At 45.7% G+C, this 24,102-nt stretch overlaps 1 protein-coding gene across 7 annotated transcripts in view; it reads left to right on the top strand.

Moving 5' to 3' along the window:
- Positions 1-397: 397 nt before the first annotated feature.
- The window catches only part of SPAG9 (sperm associated antigen 9), a 163,630-nt gene continuing 139,925 nt past the window's right edge, over positions 398-24,102 (top strand). For 5 of the 7 annotated variants that reach the window (XM_033183523.1, XM_033183521.1, XM_033183519.1 and 2 more), the window contains exon 1: positions 398-930. In XM_033183523.1, the coding sequence (XP_033039414.1) occupies positions 628-930 (303 nt within the window). In that variant the 5' untranslated portion in view covers positions 398-627. The remainder of the gene's footprint in view (positions 931-24,102) is intronic. The other 2 variants (XM_033183522.1, XM_033183524.1) reach the window with 1 other exon arrangement.

The raw sequence follows: 24,102 nt of genomic DNA, 5'->3' as shown, positions 1-24,102 counted from the left end.
ACTACCACTTTTCTGGGCCTAGTTTCTTTGTCTGTGAAACGAGGTCCAAACATTTGCCGCTTTACGCCTGTTGTGGGGATAAAATGAGAAGGTGCTTTGTGAGCTTTAAAAATCCGTAGAAATGCCAGCGAAGTTAACTCGTCACTCTTCCCGAACCCCTCCCTTTCCCCTGGGACCCGCCCCGCGAATCCCGCCGTGGATGGACACTTTCCCCACGCTCCGACCGCAGTCATTCCCATTGGCTTCCGCATCGCGGCGCCGGGTGTTGACGCCGCGGCTTCCTCCGCCGCCGCCCGAAGACGCATGGCCCCGCCCCCGGCCGCGCCTGGCCTCCCGCGGCTCCCCGCCCATCGGGCCGACGCGTCGCCAGCCCCGCCCCGCGGATGACGTATGGCGCGCGCGGCCCGGCCGCCCCGGCAGTTGGTGCAGCGGCAGTTGGGGTGAGAGCGAGCACGCCACCCCTCCCCTCCTCCGGCCCCGACCCCCACCCCGCCGGGCCCAGCCCCAGCCCCGGCCCGGGCTCCAGCCCTAGTCCCCTTCCCAGCCCGAGCCGGGCCAGTCCCGTGCGGGCCGGTGCCGCCCCTCAGCCGGCTACGCCCCGGGCCGCCCGCCCGCCCGCTTGCCACCATGGAGCTGGAGGACGGTGTGGTGTATCAGGAGGAACCCGGCGGCTCCGGGGCCGTGATGTCGGAGCGGGTGTCCGGCCTGGCCGGCTCCATCTACCGCGAGTTCGAGCGGCTCATCGGGCGTTACGACGAGGAGGTGGTCAAGGAGCTGATGCCGCTGGTGGTGGCTGTACTGGAGAACCTGGACTCGGTGTTCGCGCAGGACCAGGAGCACCAGGTGGAGCTGGAGCTGCTGCGGGACGACAACGAGCAGCTCATCACCCAGTACGAGCGGGAGAAGGCGCTGCGCAAGCACGCCGAGGAGGTGAGGCCGGCGGCAGGGCGGGGGCCGCGGGATCCGTCCCCGGGGGCGATCGGGGTGGGGGTCGCGGCCCGGTCGGGGACTAGAGGCGCGACGGGCCTGCTGGAGAGCGGGCCTGAGGCCGATGCCCCCCGGGACCGAGCCCGGCGGCCTCCAGGTACCCCGGGACCCAGGCCGGCGTTGGAAGCCGAGGCCGGCTACTGAGTGTCCTGGGAAGGGAGCGAGATGGAGGAGGCAGGGCCCGGGGAGGAAGCGATAGCCTGGCCTGAGGACACATGGGGTTAGCCAAGGGCGGAGATTGTTGGGTGTCTGGTTGCTTCTTGTTGTTGAGGGAAGTTTCCGACCACCGTGGGATAGTCAGATGGCGGTTCAAAGTTTTACCCCTGGGGAGGGGGACACTTCTGTCCTGGATATGTAACTTCCGCTAGTTCCAGTACCTTTCCAGGGGGTTGCCTTGCTTTGGGAAGTTAGAGATCTCCCTCTTTCGGTCAGTTTCTTCTTGACGTTTTAATCTTGTTGAGAAAGAGGTCTTATTTTATGTTCTATGTGCCTTGGTTGACACTTTGTCAACTTTTAGATGTTGTGTGGCAGTACTCAATAAATATATAAACAATTTCATGGGTATCCCAAACCAGAGCATTCCACAGTATCAGGAGGTAACCTTGGACAGTTCCCTTCAGAAACTCTCCATTTATTTATAAAAAGGATTGGGGGGCGGGGTTGGGAAGATGTAGGTGACAGTTGACAACATTTTTTCCGTCTGAGTTTGCTTCTCAGACTGCTGTTTATACGTGCATTTAGCCGCCTGTTAACTCTAGCACCTGAGCAGTGACCTGGGCGCCCTCACCTCGACTCTGTGAACCTTTTGGAGTTCTAGGGTGCAAGTGATAGGTCCTTGGCTTTTGAGAGTGACAAGGATTTTAGCTTTCAGCCTGCATTGGCGTTATTTCTGTGGACCTTATCAAAGGCAGGTGAAGTGTCCTATTTTTGTTTCTCAAGCGCCTAGTACACCTAGTTAAATACATGGTGATCAAAGGAGGCGAAATAACTAATTATTGAAGGAATGACATGGTATTTTTCAGAAAGACTTGAAGAGTTTTTAGGATGTGAGATTTGTACCTCATTTCCTAACACTGAATAGTAACACCATTAAAAATTTTTGTTTTGTTTTGTCATGTATACCTTTGCATCTGGTTAAATAGTTCTTTTCCTTTTTTAAAAACTTGACTGTAGTGATGATTTTTAGTTCTGATTGTGGAATCCAGTTTTCTCAAGGGAATGGTATTGAAATTGCCAAACAAAATTGACTCTTTTTTTTTTTTTTTTTTTGAGACATAGTCTCACTCTGTTGCCCAGGGTGGAGTGCAGTGGAGTGATGTTGGCTCACTGCAACCTCTGCCTCCCTGTGAGCCTCTGCCTCCCTGGTTCAAACGATTCTTATGCCTCAGCTTCCTAAGTAGCTGGGACAACACTCCCCGCTAATTTTTGTTTTTAGTAGAGACGGGATTTCTCCATGGTGCCTAGGATGGTCTTGAACTCCTGACCTCAAGTGATCTGCCCACTTTGGCCTGGGGCTGACCATGCCAGTGCTGGGATTACAGGCGTGAGCCACCGCACCCTGCCAGAATGGACTATTTCAAGAGCTTTTCCTTTCATATAGGGAAGGATGGGATGAAAAACCAAATAATGATAGGATCAAAATTTCCACTTGTTTGTTAGCACTCTTTTTTTTTTTTTTTTTTGAGACGGAGTCTCGCTCTGTCACCCAGGCTGGAGTGCTGTGGCCAGATCTCAGCTCACTGCAAGCTCCGCCTCCCGGGTTCCCGCCATTCTCCTGCCTCAGCCTCCCGAGTAGCTGGGACTACAGGCGCCACCACCTCACCCGGCTAGTTTTTTGTATTTTTTAGTAGAGACGGGGTTTCACCGTGTTAGCCAGGATGGTCTCGATCTCCTGACCTCGTGATCCGCCCGTCTCGGCCTCCCAAAGTGCTGGGATTACAGGCTGGAGCCACCGCGCCCGGCCTTGTTAGCACTCTTTATAGAACAGAGGTCGAATGCTACTTCTGAGAGGGCTTGCTGCTGCTTCATGCTCACTGGCCCTTGCCAGTGTGTGGATATACATGAAAGTGACTGGGAATTAACCACATGTACACACAGGTGACAAGCCTGACATGACCTTTTACCTCACGTAAAATAAATGCTCCTTCCAGCCTTAAACTCCTGTCAGTCTGTGTAAATATAGGCAAAATGCCAAGGTCACACGTGCCAAGAAAACCGTATGCCACAGGTTGCAGAATCAGAAACCAAAACTGACCGACTGCTAGACTCTGGGTTCCATATTAATTTCTTAAGTAAATGACTTTAAAAAAATAGGTTATCCAGTTAATTTATTTGTAGTTTATATTTTTTCAGTCACCTATAAATTCTCCGCAGTGAAACCATTGAGCAAAGGGTCATGACCTGAGAACAGAGAACATTTATGAAATGCTAAATGAGCCAACTCCCAGGCCACAAACATAAACACATCTTGTTATCAGTTTTCTTTTCTTTTCCTTTCCTTTTGAGACAGTCTTTCTCTGTCGCCAGGCTGGAGTGCAGTGACACGATCTTGGCTCACTGCCTCCCGGGTTCAAGCAGTTCTCTTGCCTCAGCCTCCCGAGTAGCTGGGACTACAGGCACATGCCACCCCACCCGGCTAATATATATATATTTTTTGTGTTTTAACAGAGTTGGGATTTCACTATGTTGCCCAGGCTGATCTCGAACTCCTGAGCTTAGGCAATCTGCCCACCTCAGCCTTCCAAAGTGCTGGGCTGGCAGGTGTGAGCCACCATGGGCCCAGCCATCGGTTTTCATGTAAGATCATAAATCGTGTGTTGCTCAGTATCCAGAAATTGTCTCCCTTTGGCCAATATGTAGAGTGAATTCTGTGTTTAGTTTTCTGTGAGTGCTTTGTGCCCTTTTTTTTTTTTCCATAAAGACAGAGTCTCGCTTTGTCGCCCAGGCTGGAGTGCAGTGGCACAATCTTGGCTCACTGCAACCTCCGCCTCCTAGGTTCAAGCGATTCTCCTGCCTCAGCCTCCCGAGTAGCTGGGATTACAGGCCTGTGCCACCATGCCCAGCTAATTTTTTTTGTATTTTTGGTAGAGATGGGGTTTCACCATTTTAGCCAGGATGGGCTCAGTCTCCTGACCTCATGATCCGCCTGCCTTGGCCTCCCAAAGTGCTAGGATTATAGGCATGAGCCACCGTGCTGGCCTGTTTGTGTATTTAATGTGGAAACCAAGAGTCTATTATAGCAAAAAGTAAGTGCCTCAGCGTATTTACAGCAAAAATGATTTGAAAACAAGGAAATTATCCATCACCAGAGAGAGTAAAGTAAATTCTGAGCACCTTTGTGGAAACTTTGGTGGGTATGTAAATAGTGAGAATGTTTTGGGAGTGTGTGAGGTGCTATAATCTCTTGCAGGAATTCTCAGCAAGGCATCAGAAATTTAATCTTTATATTGATAGGACATATTTTGAATACCTTCTGACTTTTTTTGCTTTTATTTGAATTTTTAGTGTGGAGCTAGTCTGCTGTTTTAGGGATTCTTTAAAAATGACCTAAAGAAGGGCTAATTTTAGATAGATTTGGACCTGTTTCAGATGCTAATCAAGAAATCCGTCATCTTATGCCCGTCACTCTCTCCTTTGGGCTGCCTGCGACACACCTCTCCATTCTTTAACCAAGACCCATCAGATGCCTTTGCTCATGCTCTAGAATGCTCTCCTTAGAGTTTTACATAGCTAGCTCCTCACTTTCTACTCTGTTTAAATTTGACTTTTTCAGCCAGAACATCCTGTTGACTCTGTCCAGAATAAGCCCTGTGAACCTACTGAATAATTTATTTTTAAATCAGTGACTTTTAAATTTAAATTCTTTTTGGAGACAGAGTCTCACTCAATCACCTAGGCTAGGGTGTAGTGGCACAATCACAGCTCACTGCAGCCTCAATCTCTTGGGCTCAAGTTATCCTCTGGCCTCAGCCTCCTGAGTAGCTAGGACAACAGGCATGCATCACCACACTGGGCTAATTTAATTTTTTATAGAGACAAGGTCTCACTATGTTGCCCAGTCTGATCTGGAACTCTTGGGCTCAAGTGATTCTCCTGCCTTGTGGATCCTGCCAAAGTGTTGGGACTTACAGGGGTGAGCCACTGTGCCCAGCCCAGTGACTTTTTAAAATAAAAATCTGGATACAAAATGATCTGGAGAGAGAGGTTATAACTGGGTATGTTAGGGGTTTTCTGCAACTTCTGATTCTTTTAAAATAGGCATAATTTGCTTTAATTTTAAAAAGAGGGCTAGGTGTGGTGGCTCACATCTATAATCCCAGCACTTTGGGAGGCCAAGGCAGACGGATCACTTGAGGTCAGGAGTGTGAGACCAGCCTCGCCAACATGGTGAAACCCTGTCTCTACTAACAACATGGTGAAACCCTGTCTCTACTAAAAATACAAAAATTATCCGGGTATGGCGGCCTATACTCCCAGCTACTGGGGAGACTGAGGCAGAAGAATTGCTTGAACCTGGGAGGTGGAGGTTGCGGTGAGCTGGGATCGTGCCACTATACTCCAGCCTGGGCAGTAGAGTGAGACTCCCTCTCAAAAAAAAAAAAAAAAAAAGAAACTTCTGAAAAGTAGACGAGTTTAAAGAATCTTTTCTTTTGGAATTTAGTTCCTAGTGATTCTGTGGGTCTTGTATGTTATCACTGTTATTCTCAAAGTGAGAGCTCATTTAACATCATTTGGTAGAGGGAGATTGCACATAAAAATGAAGATGCACCATCTTCTTTCATTTTCTTTTTCTTTTTTTTTTGAGGTGGAGTTTTGCTCTTGTTGCCCAGGCTAGAGTGCAATGGTGCAATCTTGGCTCACTGCAAGCTCTGCCTCCTGGGTTCACGCCTTTCTCCTGCATCAGCCTCCCGAGTAGCTGGGACTACAGGCGCCCGCCACCACGCCCAGCTAATTTTTTTGTATTTTTAGTAGAGACGGGGTTTCACCATGTTAGCTAGGATGGTCTTGATCTCCTGACCTCGTGATCCACCCGCCTCAGCCTTCCACAGTGCTGGGATTACAGGCGTGAGCCAGCGTGCCCAGCCGACTTTTGACACTTCTTATCTTTGGAAGTGTATGAACATGGAACCCATAAAACTCATGGGCAGGAAAATAGGTATTGACATTCATTGTTCTTGTTTTAGTGTTCTCATTCATTTTTTTTTTTTTTCGAGACAGAGTCTCACTCTGTCACCCAGACTGGAGGGCAGTGGCATGATCCCAGCTCATTGCAACCTCCACCTCCCAGGTTCAAGCAATTCTCCTGCCTTAGCTGCCCGAGTGGCTGGGATTACAAGTGTGCACCGCTACACTCGGCTAATTTTTGTATTTTCAGTAGAGACAGGTTTCACCATGTTGGCCAGGGTGGTCTCAAACTCCTGACCTCAAGTGATCCATCTGCCTCAACCTCCCAAAGTGCTGGGATTACAGATGTGAGCCACCACACTTGGCCCACACTTGATATTTTAGTTTTAAATTTTATTTATTTTTGAGACAGAATCTTGTGCTCTGTCGCCTAGGCTAGGGTGCAGAGGCAAAATCTTGGCTTACTGCCACCTCTGCGTCCTGGGTTCAAGCAATTCTCCTGCCTCAGCCTCCTGAGTAGCTGGGATTATAGGCGTGCGTCACCATGCCCAGCTACTTTTTGTACTTTTAGTAGAGATGGGGTTTCACCACGTTAGCCAGTCTGGTCTTGAACTCCTGACCTTGTGATCCGCCCACCTTGGCCTCCCACAGTGCTGAGATTACAGGCATGAGCCACCGTGCCCAGCCCATTTTTTAAAAAATTTGTTTTTGAGACAGAGTCTTGTGCTGTCACCCAGGCTGGAGTGCAGTGGCACGATCTCAGATCACTGTAACTTCCACCTCCCAGGTTCAAGCGATTCTCCTGCTTCAGCCTCCCGAGTATCTGGGATTATAGGCACGCGCCAGCACGCCCAGCTAATTTTTGTATTCTTAATAGAGACGGGATTTCACCGTGTTGTCCCAGCTGGTCTCAAACTCTTGACCTCAGGTGATCCCCCTGCCTCGGCCTCCCAAAGTGCTGGGATTACAAGCGTGAGCCCCCGCACCCGGCCTAAAAAACACATATTTTTATATTTTTATAGATTTTTTGATTGATTGATTGAGATGAGATCTCACTCTGTTGCCCAGGCCAGAGTGTAGTGGTGTGATCCCAGCTCACTGCACCCTCTGCCTCCGGGGTTCAATGATCCTCCTGTCTCAACCTCCCAAATAGCTGGGACTATAGGATCATGCTGCCATGTCTGGCTAATTTTTGTATTTTTTGTAGAAATGGGTTTCCCATGTTGCCCAGGCTGATCTTGAACATTTGGGCTCAGATGATCCTCACATCTCAGCCTCCCAAAGTGCTGGGATTATAGGCATGGGCCACCGCACCCGGCCATACTGTGTTTTATTTTCTTAAGAATTACAGCAGTAGTTTGGCATAATAGGCACACCCAAAAATGTTTGAACTGAACCATGGGAATTTATATATTAATGTAATAGAGAAGTGCTGAGTTGAGCATATAGAATTTTATTTTATGTTTTTTTTTGAGACAAGGTCTGGCCCAGGTTGGAGTGCAGTGGTATGATCTTGGCTCACTGCAGCCATTGCCTCTTGGGCTCAAGCCATCGTTCCGTCTCAGCCTTCCAAGTAGATGGGACTACAGGTGTGCACCACTATCTCCAGCTAATTTTTGATACTTTGTAGAGATGGGGTTTCACCATGTTGCCCAGGCTGATCTCGAATTTGTGAGCTCAAGTGATCTGCCTGCCTCGGCCTCCCAAAGTGCTGGGATTACAGGCGTGAGCCACCGTGTCCAGCTAGGGCTTTTTTTTTTTTTTTTTTAAGATTAGTACACTTTTTCAGTAATTCTGCCACTCCCCCAACTTTTTATTAGGAAAACTTTCAAACATATAGAAAAATGGAAAGTGTATTTGTCATTTGTATACCCACTGTATAGATTCAGTCATTGTTTTATTTGTCTGTATATGTGGATGTATGGGTGTAGATACACATACACACACATACACATTTAATTGCTGAACCATTTTAAATTGCAGACATTATGATTCTTTGCCCCTCAGTACTTAACTTATTTAAATTACAGACATTATGACACTTTGCCTTGGAACTTAACATATTTATCTCCTAAAAAATGAGAATATTCTGCCATATAACCACCATATTATTTATGTTTGAGAACATTTCCAGGACCAGGTGTGGTAACTAACGCCTGTAATCCCAGCACTTTGGGAGGCTGAGGCGGTCGGATCACCTGGGGTCAGGAGTTCGAGAGCAGCCTGACCAACATGGAGAAACCCTGTCTCTACTAAAAATATAAAATTAGCCGGGCGTGGTGGTGCATGCCTGTAATCCCAGCTACTCAGGGGACTGAGGCAGGAGAATCGCTTGAACCCGGGAGGCGGAGGTTGCAGTGAGCCGAGATCATGCCATTGCGCTCCAGCCTGGGAAACGAGTGAAACTCTGTCTCAAAATAAATAAATAAAATTATTACATAAAAACTGTTATGGACCAGGCACAGTGGCTCATGCTTATAATCTTAGCAGTTTAGGAGACCAAGGAAGGAGGATAGCTTGAGCCCCAGAGTTCCAGACCAGCCTGGGCAACATAGTGAGACCACATCTTTACAAAAAATAGAAAAATTAGCCAGGTGTGGTGGTATACACCTGTGGCTCCAGCTACTCGAGATGTTGAGGTGGGTGGATCCCTTGAGCACAAGCGTTCGAGGTTGCAGTGAGCCCCGATTGTGCCACTGCACTCTGGCACACTGTACTACTTGCTCTGGATGACAGAGCAAGACCCTGTCTCAAAAAGAAAATAATTTTTTCCCCTTTTTGAAACTTTGAGATATAGAAATACAAAAACTGACCCTACATTTAATATTTTTGCTAGTAACTTTTTTTTTTTTTTTGAGACAGAGTCTCACTTTGTCACCCAGGCTGGAGTGTAGTGGTGCAATTTCATCTCACCACATCCTCCACCTCCTGGGTTCAAGTTAATCTCGTGCCTCAGCCTCTGAGTAGCTGGGGCTACAGGTGCCCGCCACCATACCCAACTAATTTTTGTATTTTTAGTAGGGACGGGGTTTCGCCATGTTGACCATGCTGGGCTTGAACTTACGACCTCAGGTGACCTGCTTGCCTCAGCCTCCCAAAATGCTGGGATAACCAGTGCCAGCCACTGCCCCACAGCCATCTTTTTTTTTTTTTTTTTTTTTTTTACTTTCATCATTTCCAGGATATCTTGTTTCTGACTTGTTTACCTGCTCTGCCAGGGTTATAGAACCTGAGAAATTCTTTTACCTGCTGATAAGATTTCCTTTGGGGTACAGGCCTGATTCTGGATTCTATTATTGTCCCCCCCTCCCTTTTTTTTTTGAGACAGTCTCATGCTGTTGCCCAGGCTGGAGGGCAGTGTTGCAATCACAGCTCACAATAGCCTCAACTTCGTAGGCTCAAGCTATCCTCCTACCTCAGCCTCCCAAGTAACAGATTACAGGTGTGAGCCACCATGCCCTATCTATTATTGCCTTTTTATTTTTTTAAGCTTTTTTTTTGAGATGGAGTCTTGCTCTGTTGCCCAGGCTGGAGTGCAGTGGCGTGATCTCGGCTCACTGCAACCTCCACCTCCTGAGTTCAAGCAGTTCTCCTGCTTCAGCCTCCTGAGTAGCTGGGAGTACAGGTGTGTGCCACTATGCCCAGCTAATTTTTGTAGTTTTAGTAGAGATGGGGTTTCACCATGTTGGCCAAGCTGGTCTCGAACTCCTAACCTTGTAATCTGCCCACCTTGGCCTCCCAAAAGTGCTGGGATTATAGGTGTGAGCCACCGTGTTTGGCTATTATTGCCCTTTAAAGTGTGTTTTCTCTTGCTCTTCCTGCAGTTTTAATTTAATTAATTATTTTTTTTTTTTTGGGGGTAGAGATGGGGATCGAACTATGTTGCCCAGGCTGGTCTCGAACTCCTGGTCTCAAGTGATCTGCTGCCTTGGCCTCCCAAGGTTCTGGGATTGTAGGTGTGAGCCACTGCGAATGGCCTTCCTATAGTTTCTTTTAAAGAGCTAGATGGGAACTTAATGATTTTCTAGTTCTATCTTATCCCATTTCCCCAAGTAAGTGGAAAGATAAAACAGAAACGTAGATGGTTAGAAAAAACAAATATTTATTTATTTATTGAGCCAGGCTCTGTTATTTTCCTTTTTTTTTTTTTTTTTTTTTTTTTTTTGAGATGGAAAGAATCTCACTCTTGCCCAGGCTGGAGTGCAGTGGTGGGATCTTGGCTCACTGCAACCTCCGCCTCCCGGGTTCAAGCAATTCTTCTGCCTCAGCCTCCCAAGTAGCTGGGACTACAGGTGCACACCACCATGCCTGGCTACTTTTTGTATTTTTAATAGAGACGGGGTTTCACCATATCGGCTAGGCTGGTCTTGAACTCCTGACCCTGTGATCCACCAGCCTCAGCCTCCCAAAGTGCTGGGATTACAGGCGTGAGCCACTGCATCCGGCCTTTTTTTTTAAAAATTAAGATGGAGTCTTGCTCTGTTGCCCAGACTGGAGTGCAGTGGCTTGATCTCGGATCACTACAACCTCCGCCTCCCAGTTTCGAGTGATTTTCCCACCTCAGCTTCCTGAGTAGCTGTGATTACAGGCACCCACCAATTACAGGCTAATTTTTGTATTTTTGGTAGAGACAGGGTTTCACCATGTTGGCAGGCTGATCTCGAATTCCTGACCTCAGGTGATCCACCTGCCTTGGCCTCGCAAAGTGCTAGGATTACAGGCATGAGCCACCGTGCCTGGCAGAGCAAGGCACTGTTCTAAGTCCTGGGGATGTAGCCACTAATGGAACAGACAGGGAAGGTAGCCCATGTTTTCTTGGAGTTCACATTGCAATAAACAATAAGCAAACCAGTTAATTACAGATGGTGATAGATGCCATGCAGGAAATAAACAGGGTGATGGGATAAAGACTAGAGTGGCAGACACTTTATTTTACTTAAAATTTTTTTTAAATTTTATTTTTCTTATCTATTTATTTTGAGACACGGTCTTGCTCTGTCACCCAGGCTGGTGTGCAGTGGAGTGAGTGATCATAGCTCACTGTAGCCTAGAATTCCTGGGCTTTAATGATTCTCTTACCTCAACCTCCTGAGTAGCTGGGTCTACAGGTGTATGCCATCATGCCCAGCTAGTGTGTGTGTGTGTGTGTGTGTGTGTGTGTGTGTGTGCGCGCGCGCACGCGCGCGCGTTTGTAGAGTTGGGGGGATCTTACTGTGTTGCCCAGGATGGCCTCGAACTCCTGGCCTCAAGTGATCCTCCTGCCTCTGCTTCCCAAAGTGCTGGTATTACAGACATGAACCGCTGTGCCCGGCCATAATTTTAGTTTTTTTAACCAAGCAAGCAGCAGTGAAGAGGTAGGCACTTTAGATGGAATAAACAAGTTAATAAAGGTTAAGCTTTAAGTGTTTTTTCAAGCTACTGGGGAATAAAAGGGAAGAAAAAAAGGTTAAAGCTGCTCTTGCAGCAAATAACTCATTTCATCTTATAAGGTAATTATTTAGATCTGAAACTTTAGATACATATTCAGATTGTCTCCTACTCATTCTTGAACATTCAGAAAAGTTCTCATAAATGCCCTTCTTGTTTTCTATCTTATTCCTTCTCATACTTGATGTCTCAGCAGTGTTTTTTGGCTACTTCTTCCTCTGAGAAACATTATATTTAGGTTTTTTGACTTTGAAATTCCTTGGCTTTCCTCTTACCTACCTGACCATTCTGTGGATTCCTCTTACTCAGATGAATGTTGTGCTCCTGGGCATTTTTTCTAAGGTCCTCTATTCCCAGGGGTTCAATTTACCGTTTGTTGATTATTCCAAAATGTTTAACCCACTCATCTAACAGATATTATTTATTTACTTATTTATTTATTTTTGAGATGGGGTTTCACTCTTGTTGCCCAGGCTGGAGTGCAATGGCACGATCTCACCTCACCATCACCTCCACCTCCTGGGTTCAAGCGATTCTCCTGTCTCAGCTCTGGAGTAGCTGGGATTACAGGCATGTGCCACCACATCTGGCTAATTTTGTATTTTTAGTGGAGGTGGGGTTTCTCCATTTTGGTCAGGCTGGTCTTGAACTTGCGACCTTGGGTGATCCATCCACCTCGGACTTCCAAAGTGCTAGAATTACAGGTGTGAGCCACCACGCCCGGCCTTATAGATACTTTCTTTTTTGAGACGGAGTCTCACTCTGTCGCCCGGGTTGGAGTGCAGTGGCCGGATCTCAGCTCACTGCAAGCTCCGCCTCCTGGGTTCACGCCATTCTCCTGCCTCAGCCTCCCGAGTAGCTGGGACTACAGGCGCCCGCCACCTCGCCCGGCTACTTTTTTGTATTTTTTAGTAGAGACGGGGTTTCACAGTGTTAGCCAGGATGGTCTCGATCTCCTGACCTCATGATCCGCCTGTCTCGGCCTCCCAAAGTGCTGGGATTACAGGCTTGAGCCACCGCGCCCGGCCACAGATACTTTCATTGAGTGCCAACTATGTGCCTGATACTGTGCCCATTGGGCATACAGTGGTGAGTAAAACAGACAAGGTCCTTCTCTCATGGAACTGATAGCCTGCTAAGAACTTTAAGGCCAGATCTGTCTCTGGAGTTTCAGATTCGTCTTATGATTGTTTACTCATGGAACTGATAGCCTGCTAAGAACTTTAAGGCCACATCTCTCTCTGGAGTTTCACATTCATCTTATGATTGTTTACTAGGCGTGAATATCTCCCAGTGTGCCCAAAACTGAACTTATCTCCCAAATCTGGTTCTCTTTTGTTCCCTATGTTCTTGAATGATACCACCATCTACCTGGCCAGAAATCAGGTTACCATCCCTAACTCTTCCTCATTCCCATTGCTACTTTCCTTTGTTTTCAACTTTTAAATATTGCTGGAATCTCATTACTTTCTAAATCCATTTATACTACTCTGGTACAGGCCACCAATATCTCTCACCCTGAATGCAAACTCCATAGACCTGGAAGTTTGCCATTCATCCCTATATCCCAGTACCTAGCACATAGAAAGTGCCAGGGAAATTTTTCTGAATAGAAGAATGGACAACTAAAACTAGTCCATAACTGATTTTTCTGCTTCCGGTACGGCCAACCTATAAACCACCAATCTCTCCAAAATGGAAATCTGATCAGATCATTCCACAAGCCCTTAGTGGCTTTTTCTCGAATTCCTGAGCTCAAGTGGTCCTCTCACTTCAGCTTCTCAAAATGCTGAGAATACAGATGTGAGGCACCCGTGCCTGGCCAGTTGCTCTTTCTAAAGCTCTTGAAAATGACTTAAGTTCCTAACATACAAGACCTTGTGATCCGGCTGCCCCAATCTTGTCAGTTTCATCTGTTTCTTTTTGAGCCATACTGAACATTTTGAGTTTGGTTTGCAAAAAGTATTCTCTCTCCAGGCCTTCCTAAAAGCTGTCCCTTTGCTTTGCACTCACTTTCTCTTCTTTTCTGTTGCCTAATTTTATTTATCTTTCAGGTTTCAATTCTGGAAAGCCTTAACAACCGAGTGTGGATTGGGCACATTTTGTATCCTTCCACAGCTTACAGTCCTCTTGCCTTCTTTTTTTTTTTTTTTTATTGAGACGGAGTCTCGCTCTATCACCCAGGCTGGAGTGCAGTGGCCGGATCTCAGCTCACTGCAAGCTCCGCCTCCGGGGTTTACGCCATTCTCCTGCCTCAGCCTCCCAGGAGCTGGGACTACAGGCGCCCGCCACCTCACCCGGCTAATTTTTTGTATTTTTTTAGTAGAGACGGGGTTTCACGGTGTTAGCCAGGATGGTCTCGATCTCCTGACCTTGTGATCCACCCGTCTCGGCCTCCCAAAGTGCTGGGATTACAGGCTTGAGCCACCGCGCCCGGCCCCCTCTTGCCTTCTTACAGCACTTTCAATGCTATGTCAAAGTAACCTGTTGCTTTTATTCTCCCACCAACTAGGATGCAGTAGATAATTAACAGAAATTTGTTGGTTGGATGGATGACTATGCTAAAGGTCAGATTGCTAAGACTAACCATTTCTAATTCTCTTTGTGCATTCAAATTATTGTTCTTACTTCTGGTGCCAAGTTATGCTAAAACTTCCAAAAAGTTTTTCAATAAGTCCTTTCACTTTTGCATATACAGAAAAACCATGACTTCTCCTGGATGTAATTATTTCAGACTTATTTCAGACACTTTACTTACATTGTTATACACATACTATTCTATATATATTTATGCATTTAAAAAATCTAAATGTTAAGATCATTGGAATTACTTTCAGAAGTATTGTAGGAATTCAAGGCGGGTATAGCGACACACGCCTGAAGTCCCAGCTACTCAAAAGAGATTGAGCCCAGGAATTCAAGGCCAGCAAGGCAATATAGCAAGACCCCATCTCTAAAAATAATAGTGATAATATTAATAATGCCGGGTACAGTGGCTCATGCCTGTAATCCCAGCACTTTGGGAGGCCAAGACGAGCAGTACATTTGAGGTCAGGAGTTCGAGACCAGCCTGGCCAATGTGGTAAAACCCCATCTGTACTAAAAATACAAAAAATTAGCCAAGTGTGGTGATGTACACCTGTAATCCCAGCTACTGGGGAGGCTGAGGCATGAGAATCACTTGAACCCAGGAGGTGGAGGTTGCAGTGAATGAAGGTCATGCCACTGCACTGCAGCCTGGGTGACACAGTGAGACTCCACCTCAAAAAAAAAAAAAATTTCCATACAAATGAAGATTGAGTGCCAAAACTTAATTTTAATTCTTTTTTTTTTTTTGGAGACAGAGTCTCGCTCTGTCGCCCGGGCTAGAGTGCAGTGGCCAGATCTCAGCTCACTGCAAGCTCCGCCTCCCGGGTTTACGCCATTCTCCTGCCTCAGCCTCCCGAGTAGCTGGGACTACAGGTGCCTGCCACCTCGCCCAGCTAGTTTTTTTTTTTGTTTTGTATTTTTTAGTAGAGACGGGGTTTCACCATGTTAGCCAGGATGGTCTCGATCTCCTGACCTCGTGATCCGCCCGTCTCGGCCTCCCAAAGTGCTGGGATTACAGGCTTGAGCCACCGGGCCTGGCCAATTTTAACTCTTTGTTTAGTCTCTTATGTTAGACATTTCTATTTTTTTTTCTTTCTTTCTTTTTTTTTTTTTTGCAGACAAAGTCTCACGCTGTCACGCAGGCTGACAGGATAACAGGCTTCTGGAAGTGTCGTGATCTCAGCTCACTATAACCTCTGGCCCTTAGGTTCAAGCGATTCTCGTGCCTCAGACTTCCAAGTAGCTGGGACTACCGGCGTGTGCCACCATGCCTGGCTAATTTTTTGTATTTTAGTATTTTGTATTTTTTGTGTTTTAGAGACAGGGTTTCACCATGTTACCCACTCTGGTATCAAATTCCTGAGCTCGGGCAGTTCGCCCACCTTGGCCTCTCAAGGTGCTAGGATTACAAATGTGAACCACTGTGCATGGCCCATGTTAGACCTTTCTAATCAGGATTCAGCTGTACCTTAGAGTAACAGATAAAATGGTTAGTAAAATAACATTTATTTCTGAAGAAAACATTTATTCTAAAGAAAAATAAACAGTTATTTTTTGGGGCATGGAAATCCATATTGGTTAAAAGCCTCTGCTAGACTATTATAGTATAGGCCAGGCGCAGTGGCTTACGCCTGTAATCTCAGCACTTTGGGAGGCCAGGGATGGCGGATCACCTGAGGTCAGGAGTTTGAGACCAGCCTGGCCAACATGGTGAAACCCTGTCTCTACTAAAAATATAAAAAATTAGCCAGGCATGGTGGTAGGCACCTGTTATCCCAGCTACTGTGGAGGCTGAGACAGGATAATTGCTTGAACCTGGGAGGCGGAGGTTGCAGTGAGCTGAGATTGCACCATTCCACTCCAGCCTGGGCAACAATATTGAAACTCCGTCCCCCCCGCCCCCCCAAAAAAAAGACTGTTATGGTATAAATCAAATTTCTGTTTTTAATTATGAGCTTCTCAATTTGAATTTTCTTTCAGTTACCTGTTCTAGCCTAGCCACATTCTGTTACTGCTACCTGTCAGAAACAAATACCTTTTTTGTTTGTTTTCTATTTTTATTTTTTGCCAGGCATCAGATAATGGCAAAACAAATACCTTTTTAAAGGTTAAGTGGGTTTTTCAAAGTGTAGGATCAAACCAGACTTTTGTAAAACCAGAAGGGTAATTTTTTTTTTTTTTTTTTTTTTGAGATGGAATTTTACTGTGTCGCTCAGGCTGGAGTGCAGTGGCGCAATCTCGGCTCACTGGAACCTCTGCCTCCCGGGTTCAAGCGATTCTCCTGCCTCAGCCTCCCAAGTAGCTGGTACTACAGTTGTGCGCCACCAAGCCCAGCTAATTTTTGTATTTTTAGTAGAGATGATGGTTCACCATGTTGGCCAGGATGGTCTCGATCTCTTGACCTTGTGATCTGCCTGCCTTGGCCTCCCAAAGTGCTGGGATTATAGGCATGAGCCATCGTGCCCAGCCCATAAGGGTAACTTTTAAAAAGATGATTGCCTATGGTTTCCGTATGAAAATAGTCCAGTTGAACTTGTTTGATGTGATTTGGGACACATTTGGCAGAAATTACACACTCATTTTTGGCTTTGTTTAATTTTAACTTTGTTTTTTTTAGACGGAGTTTTGTTCTTGCTACCTAGGCTGGAGTACAATGGCATGAGCTCGGCTTACTGCAACCTCTGCCCCCCAGGTTCAAGTGATTCTCTTGCCTCAGCCTCCCAATTAGCTAGGATTACAGGCATGTGCCACCATGCCTGGCTAATTTTGTATTTTTAGTAGAGACAGGATTTCTCCATGTTGGTCATGCTGGTCTCGAACTCCTGACCTCAGGTGATCCTCCCGCCTCCTAAAGTGCCCGATTACAGGTGTGAGCCACTGCGCCTGGCCTTTTTTTTGAAGACAAGGTCTCTCTGTCCTAGACTGGAGTGCAGTGGCATGATTATGGCAGCCTTGACTTCCAGTCTCGTGTGATCCTTCCACCTCAGCCTCCCAAGTAGCAGGTACTACAGGCACTGTCACAAGTATTATAGGCATCAAGCCAGACACCACCATGTCTAGCTAATTTTTGTATTTTTTGTAGAGACAGAGTCTCACCATGTTGCCCAAGCTGGTCTGAAACTTCTGGGCTCAAGCCGTCTGCCAACCTTGGCCTCCCAAAGTGCTGGGATTACAGGCGTGAGCCACTGTGCCCGACGCTAGTTTTAACTCTTTAAAAAATACTTTTATCTTGGGTTAGGAATTCAGTCTGTAATTGGCTCAGTTTTAACCATCCTTAATTAACCTAGCCAAGGGCCAGGAATTAAACAGACTTCTAAACAGCCAAATTAAATGTCTCAAGCATTAAAGTTTGTTATCTTGACATACTGAAGAAGCATTTAAGGGCAAAGTGCTTATTTACCCTTATTTTATTTAATTTTTTATTTTTCTTTTTGGAGACAGAGTCTTGCTCTGTTGCTCGGGCTGGAGTACAGTGGCACAATCTCGGCTCATTACAACTCCTGCCTCCCAGGTTCTAGTGATTCTCTTGCCTCAGGCTCCTGGGTAGCTGGAATTACAGGCACCTTCCACAACGCCTGGCTAATTTTTTTTATTTTTAGTAGAGACAGGGTTTTGTCTTTTGCCCAGGCTGGTCTCCTGACCTCAGGTGATCCACCTTCCTCGCCCTACCAAAGTGCTGGGATTACAGGCACGCCCGGCCAGTTCTTTTTTAAGGTAACAATTTCTAGTGATTTTTTTTTTTAATTAATAGAAGAATATTTTCATAACAGTCAAGTGTTGAAGCAAAAACCAGAGTGTCAGGATTGAAGATCTGTAAATTAAAGTCAGAAATGTAAGATGTTGGCCATATACCTACAGAAGCACAAAACTGCATAACAAAGTAAGGCATCACTTGACTGACGTAGCAAACATCGTAGCACAGGTAGAGCATTCCTAATCTGAAAATCTGAAATCTGAAATGCTTCAAAATCTGAAACTTTTTGAGTGCTGAGATGATGTCACAAGTTACTTTGAACATACTACTTTTTAACTTCTTTTTTTCCTTTTTTTTATTTTTGAGACAGAGTTTTGCTCTTATTGCCCAGGCTGGAGTGCAATGGCGCTATCTCGGCTCACCGCAACCTCCACCTCCTGGGTTCAAGCAATTCTCCTGCCTCAGCCTCCCAAGTAGCTGGGATTACAGGCTTGCGCCACCATGCCTGGCTGATTTTGTATTTTTAGTGGAGAGAGGGTTTCTCCATGTTGTTCAGGCTGGGCTCAAACTCCTAATCTCAGGTGATCTACCTACCTTGGTCTCCCGAAGTGTTGGGATTACAGGCGTGAGCCACTACACCCGGCCACTTTTTCACTGTATTAATGGTACATCATATTCTTTTTTTTTGTTTTTTTTTTTTTTTTTTTTTTTTTTTTTTGAGACGGAGTCTCGCTCTGTCGCCCAGGCTAGAGTGCTGTGGCCAGATCTCAGCTCACTGCAAGCTCCGCCTCCCGGGTTCACGCCATTCTCCTGCCTCAGCCTCCCGAGTAGCTGGGACTACAGGCGCCCGCCACCTCGCCCGGCTAATTTTTTATATTTTTTAGTAGAGACGGGGTTTCACCGTGTTAGCCAGGATGGTCTCGATCTCCTGACCTCGTGATCCGCCGTCTCGGCCTCCCAAAGTGCTGGGATTACAGGCTTGAGCCACCGCGCCCGGCCATATTCTTTTTTTTTGAAATGGAGTCTCATTGTCACCCAGCCTGGAGTGCAGTGGCGTGATCTCAGCTCACTGCAGCCTCCGCCTCCTGGGTTCAAGCAATTCTCCTGCCTCAGCCTCCCCAGTAGCTGAGATTACAGGCATCCACCACCATACCAGACTAATTTTCTATATTTTTAGTAGAGAAGGGGTTTCTCTGTGTTGGCCAGGCTGGCCTCAAACTTCTGACCTCAGGTGAAACCGCCTACCTCGGTTTCCCAAAGTGTTGGGATTACAGTCATGAGCCACCGTGCCCGGCCAGATGCGTATAATATAGGTACTGTAATTTGTTTTCTTGCTGTGTTGCCCAGGCTGATCTTGAATTCCTGGGTGCAAGCTGTCTTCCTGCCTCAGCCTCCGAATCACTGGGATTACAGTTATGTGCCACCTTGCCTAGCTAGTGTCTTTTATTTCTGATGAATCCTCTGTGTCCAGTACAGTCTCCAACTGGCTATAAACTGGGGTTCCCAGGTTCAGTTGATTTACTGAGTGGTTCACAGAACCTGGGGAAACACTTATGTTTACTGTTACAAAGGATGTGGATGAAAAGATCCATAAAGCAAGGTATGGGGGTAGTGGTGCAGAGCTTCCATGCCCTCCCTGTGCATGTCACCCTGCAGGAACCTCCATGTGTTCAGCTATTTGGAAGATCTCTCAACCTTGTTCTTTTGAGTTTTTATGGAGGCATCACTACGTAGGTATGAAACCATTGGCCATTGGTGATCAACTTCACCTTCAGCCCCTTTCCCCTCAGCCCGTTTCCCCTCCCGGGAGGTTGTATGGGGTGGGCTGAAAGTCCTAACTCTCTAATTATGCTTTTGGTCTTTCCAATGACCAGCTCCCATCTTTAAGCTACTACACAGGGGCTGCCAGCCATGAATCTACTCATTAACATACAAAGACGTCTCTGGAAATTCTAAGGATTTTAGGAATTATATGTTAGGAAACTGGGTCAGAGACCAAATAATGTATTTCACAATATGACACTGTTAACATTCTTATATAATCTTGCATTTTATTTTTTTATCTGTTGATCTGTCCATGTTGATATACATATGCATCTAATTCTTTCCTTTTAACTGCTGTGTATTCCATCACATGACTATACCACTATCCATTCTTCATTACCACATTATATATTACAAACGTTGTTGCAGTAACATTCGGTGCATGTGTAAGATCTTCTCAAAGGTATATATTTTAGAAATAGGATGCCAGGTTTTAGTATATGTATTTGTAAAATTAACTGGATATGGTAACATTGCTTGTCAAAGGAGTGCAGTGATTTATATTCCTAGCAGTAGTAGAAAAGACTTCTTATTTTCCTATATCTTTGCCAACACTTTTTTCTGTTCTCTCTTCTCTTCTCTTCTCTTCTCTTGAGACAGAGTATCGCTCTGTCACCCAGACCGGAGTGCAGTGGAGCAATCTTGGCTCACTGCAACCTCCGCCTCCTGGGTTCAAGCAATTCTGCTACCTCAGCCTCCCAAGTAGCTGGGATTACAAGCACACGCCTCCTCCATGTCTGGCTAGTTTTTGTGTTTTTAGTAGAGTCTGGATTTTACCATATTCTCCAGGCTGGTCTTGAACTCCTGACCTCAAGTGATCCACCCACCTCAGCCTCCCAAAGTTCTGGGATTACAGATGTGAAAACCACCTTATATATATGTATATATACACACACACATATATAACTATACATGTGTATACATATTTATCACTGTATATATATCACTATATATATATAAATGTTTTTCTTTTTTTGGAGATGGAGTCTCACTATGTCACCCAGGCTGGAGTGCAGTGGCACGACCTTAGCTCACTGTAGCCTCCACCTCCCAGGTTCAAGTGATCCTCCTGCCTCAGCCTCCTGACTAGTTGGGACTACAGGCACGCGCCACCATGCCTGGCTAATTTTTGTGTTTTTAGTAGAGAAGGGGTTTCATCGTTTCTTGACTTTTGGCTAAGATCAAGTGAGATGGAGTTTCACCGTGTTGGTCAGGCTGGTCTTGAACTCCTGACCTCATGATCTGCCCCTTCAGCCTCCCAAAATGCTGGGATTACAGACATGAGCCACCGTGCCCGGCCGCCACTTCTTTTTTTTTTTTTTAAGATGAAGTCTTGCTCTGTCCTCCAGGCTGGAGTGCAGTGGCGAGATCTCGGCTCTCTGTAAGCTCTGCCTCCTGTGTTCATGCCATTCTTCTGCCTCAGCCTCCCGGTAGCTGGGAGTATAGGCGCCCGCCAACCACGCCCGGCTAATTTTTTTTGTATTTTTAATAGAGACGGGGTTTCACAGTGTTAGCCAGGATGGTCTCGATCTCCTGACCTCATGATTTGCCCACCTCGGCCTCCCAAAGTGCTGGGATTACAGGCGTGAGCCACTGCGCCTGGCCTGGCTGTCACTTCTTATTTTAGTTTGCTTTTGTCAGATCACTAGTGTGCTTGAGCGTGTTTTACATTTACTGGTGATTCTACTTCTCTGCGAATTGCCTATTCAGTTTTATTCACTGATAACTGGCAACAAACTATGTCTGGAAGTATATAGTTATATATTTTTAATGGTTTTATAGTATTCCATTATAGGATCATCACTTAGGTGAAAAGGATCATTACTTGGGGATCTGGAGTTTAAAAGAGACTTAAGAGATATATTATCCAAATGTAATGTATGAACCTTGTTTGGATCATGAGTGTAAAAACATTTATGAGACAACCTGGAAAACTGGGTATTCCTTATTATATCATTAGGGGTTGGGAAATGATGCTATTTCAATCCAGTTATTCCTTCAACATTTATCAGCTAAATTTTCTTTTCTTTTTTTTTTTTTTTGAGGCGGAGTCTCGCTCTGTCGCCCGGACTGGAGTGCAGTGGCCGGATCTCAGCTCACTGCAAGCTCCGCCTCCTGGGTTTACGCCATTCTCCTGCCTCAGCCTCCCGAGTAGCTGGGACTACAGGCGCCCGCCACCTCGCCCGGCTAATTTTTTTGTATTTTTAGTAGAGACGGGGTTTCACCGTGTTAGCCAGGATGGTCTCGATCTCCTGACCTCGTGATCCGCCCGTCTCGGCCTCCCAAAGTGCTGGGATTACAGGCTTGAGCCACCGCGCCCGGCCACTTAAATTTTCTTGTAAAGGAAACTTCCCCTCATCAACTGTTTGGTTACCCTAAGGTATAGTTTGTATATAAGAAAAGACAAAAAGTGCTGGATTCGTCAGTTCATACTTTAATAATTTCCAAGTGTTCTTTCTTGTTTTGCTTCTCTCCTCACTAACTTTTAAAAATAGCATACTATTCTGGTTTCATGGGAGCAATGACTTTTCTGTGGTCCCTGAGTATATTAATTATAGTTTTCATTTGTTTCCTGTTTTGTCTGTTTCTTCAGAGTCCCATTTTCATTTCTTATAGTTTTGGTTTTTCTCTTTCAGGCTAGAACTTAAAGTGCCTTATAATTCTTAATTGTCTCTTCATGTTTTAAAAGTGAGGCACTAAAAAAGGAGGGTTGGAAGCTTTGTGTGCCTGGATACAGTTTACTGCCTCTTGGGAACCCAGATTTCAGTATCCCATGGTCCTTTCGTAGAGACATTTGAATTTTTCCAGAGAAGGATAATCTCTTTGAGGGGTGGCTGGTGGAGTGGTAGGTAAGCCTAGTTATCTACATTATTGCAACCTGGGTGAAGGCAGGAAGGAGGCCCTATTACTGTTTTTAGTATGTAGACTTCAGACTTTCGTGTAATTTCACTTGTCATTTGGCACCTGCCTGGCTGTGCCTAGAATGTTCCTAGTCTAAAATCTCTGGTTCAGTTTATTCAGACGACAAACCTCTTATTTCCTATGTGGGTGAGCAAGGAAGGCTACCTGGCCACTCTGCTATGGGACTGTTTACTTACTAGGAATATTACTAACTAGTGATTTTAGACTTCCACTCAACTCTCCTGTTTTCATTCCCATCATCACATACTACACCAGTTTTCTATTACATATTTTCCATAGTATGGATCTATTATAATTTTCTTATCTACTGTCTGTTGATAGACATTTAAGTTATCTTCCAGGTTTTAACTGTTACAAATAGCCCTTCAGTGAATGTCTTTGTACATGCCCCTTTCTGCATATTTACTTTTTTTTTTTCTTTTTTTTTTTTTGAGACGGAGTCTCTCTCTGTCTCCCGGGCTGGAGTGCAGTGGCCGAATCTCAGCTGACTGCAAGCTCCGCCTCCCGGGTTTACGCCATTCTCCTGCCTCAGCCTCCCGAGTAGCTGGGACTACAGGCGCCCGCCACCTCGCCCGGCTAGCTTTTTGTATTTTTTAGTAGAGACGGGGTTTCACCGTGTTAGCCAGGATGGTCTCGAACTCCTGACCTCGTGATCCGCCCGTCTCGGCCTCCCAAAGTGCTGGGATTACAGGCTTGAGCCACTGCGCCCAGCCGCATATTTGCTTTTTAATGGCAGGACAAACTTTTCATATTAAACACCACTGATACTTTTATTCCGGTTTGTTTTAAACTTTTTTAAAATTTATTTTTATTTTTTGTTTTTTAAAAAGAAACGGGGTTTTGCTATTTTGCCCAGGCTGGTCTCAAATTCCTGAGCTCAAGCAGTCTGCCCACCTCAGCCTCCCAAAGTGCTGGGATTACAGGCATGAGCCACTTTGCCTGGCCAACTTTTTTTTTTTTACAGAAATATCTAAACATTGAAGATTAGAGAGAATAGTAGAATATATATGAACTCCCATATACCCATCATTCAACTTCAACTGTTACTAACAATATGCCAGTATTTTTTCTTTAGAAAAAAAAAAAAATTAAGAGAGATTTGCTCGCTCTGTAGCCCAGGCTGTTGTGCAGTGGTGTGATCATAGCTCACTGCAGCTTAGAACTCCTGGGCTAAAGCAGTCCTCCCAGTTTAGCTTCCTGAGTAGCTAGAACTACAGGTGTCTGCCACCACGTCCAGCTAAATTTTTCTTTTTCTTTTTTGTGGAGACGAGGGTCTCTCTGTGTTGCTCAGGCTGTTCTCAAACTCTCGGCCTTAAGTGATCTTCCCACCTTGGCCTCCCATAGCACTGAGATTACAGGCATGAGCCACTGTACCTGGCCAAGCCAATGTTTTTTTCACCTGTGCTTCCCTACCTCCCTTCAACATTTTCACCATAATATTAAGGCAGACAAGACTATATCATTGTATCCTTAGGAGATAGGACTGTTTAACAAATACGGAAACCACAACATCAGTATCACATCTAAAATTTATA

The sequence above is a fragment of the Trachypithecus francoisi genome, unplaced genomic scaffold (genome assembly GCF_009764315.1).
Source record: "Trachypithecus francoisi isolate TF-2019V2 unplaced genomic scaffold, Tfra_2.0 Lachesis_group20, whole genome shotgun sequence".
NCBI classification, from domain to species: Eukaryota; Metazoa; Chordata; class Mammalia; order Primates; family Cercopithecidae; genus Trachypithecus; species Trachypithecus francoisi.
Note: the sequence above shows the minus strand (reverse complement) of the source record. Positions and strands in the feature narration are given on the sequence as shown.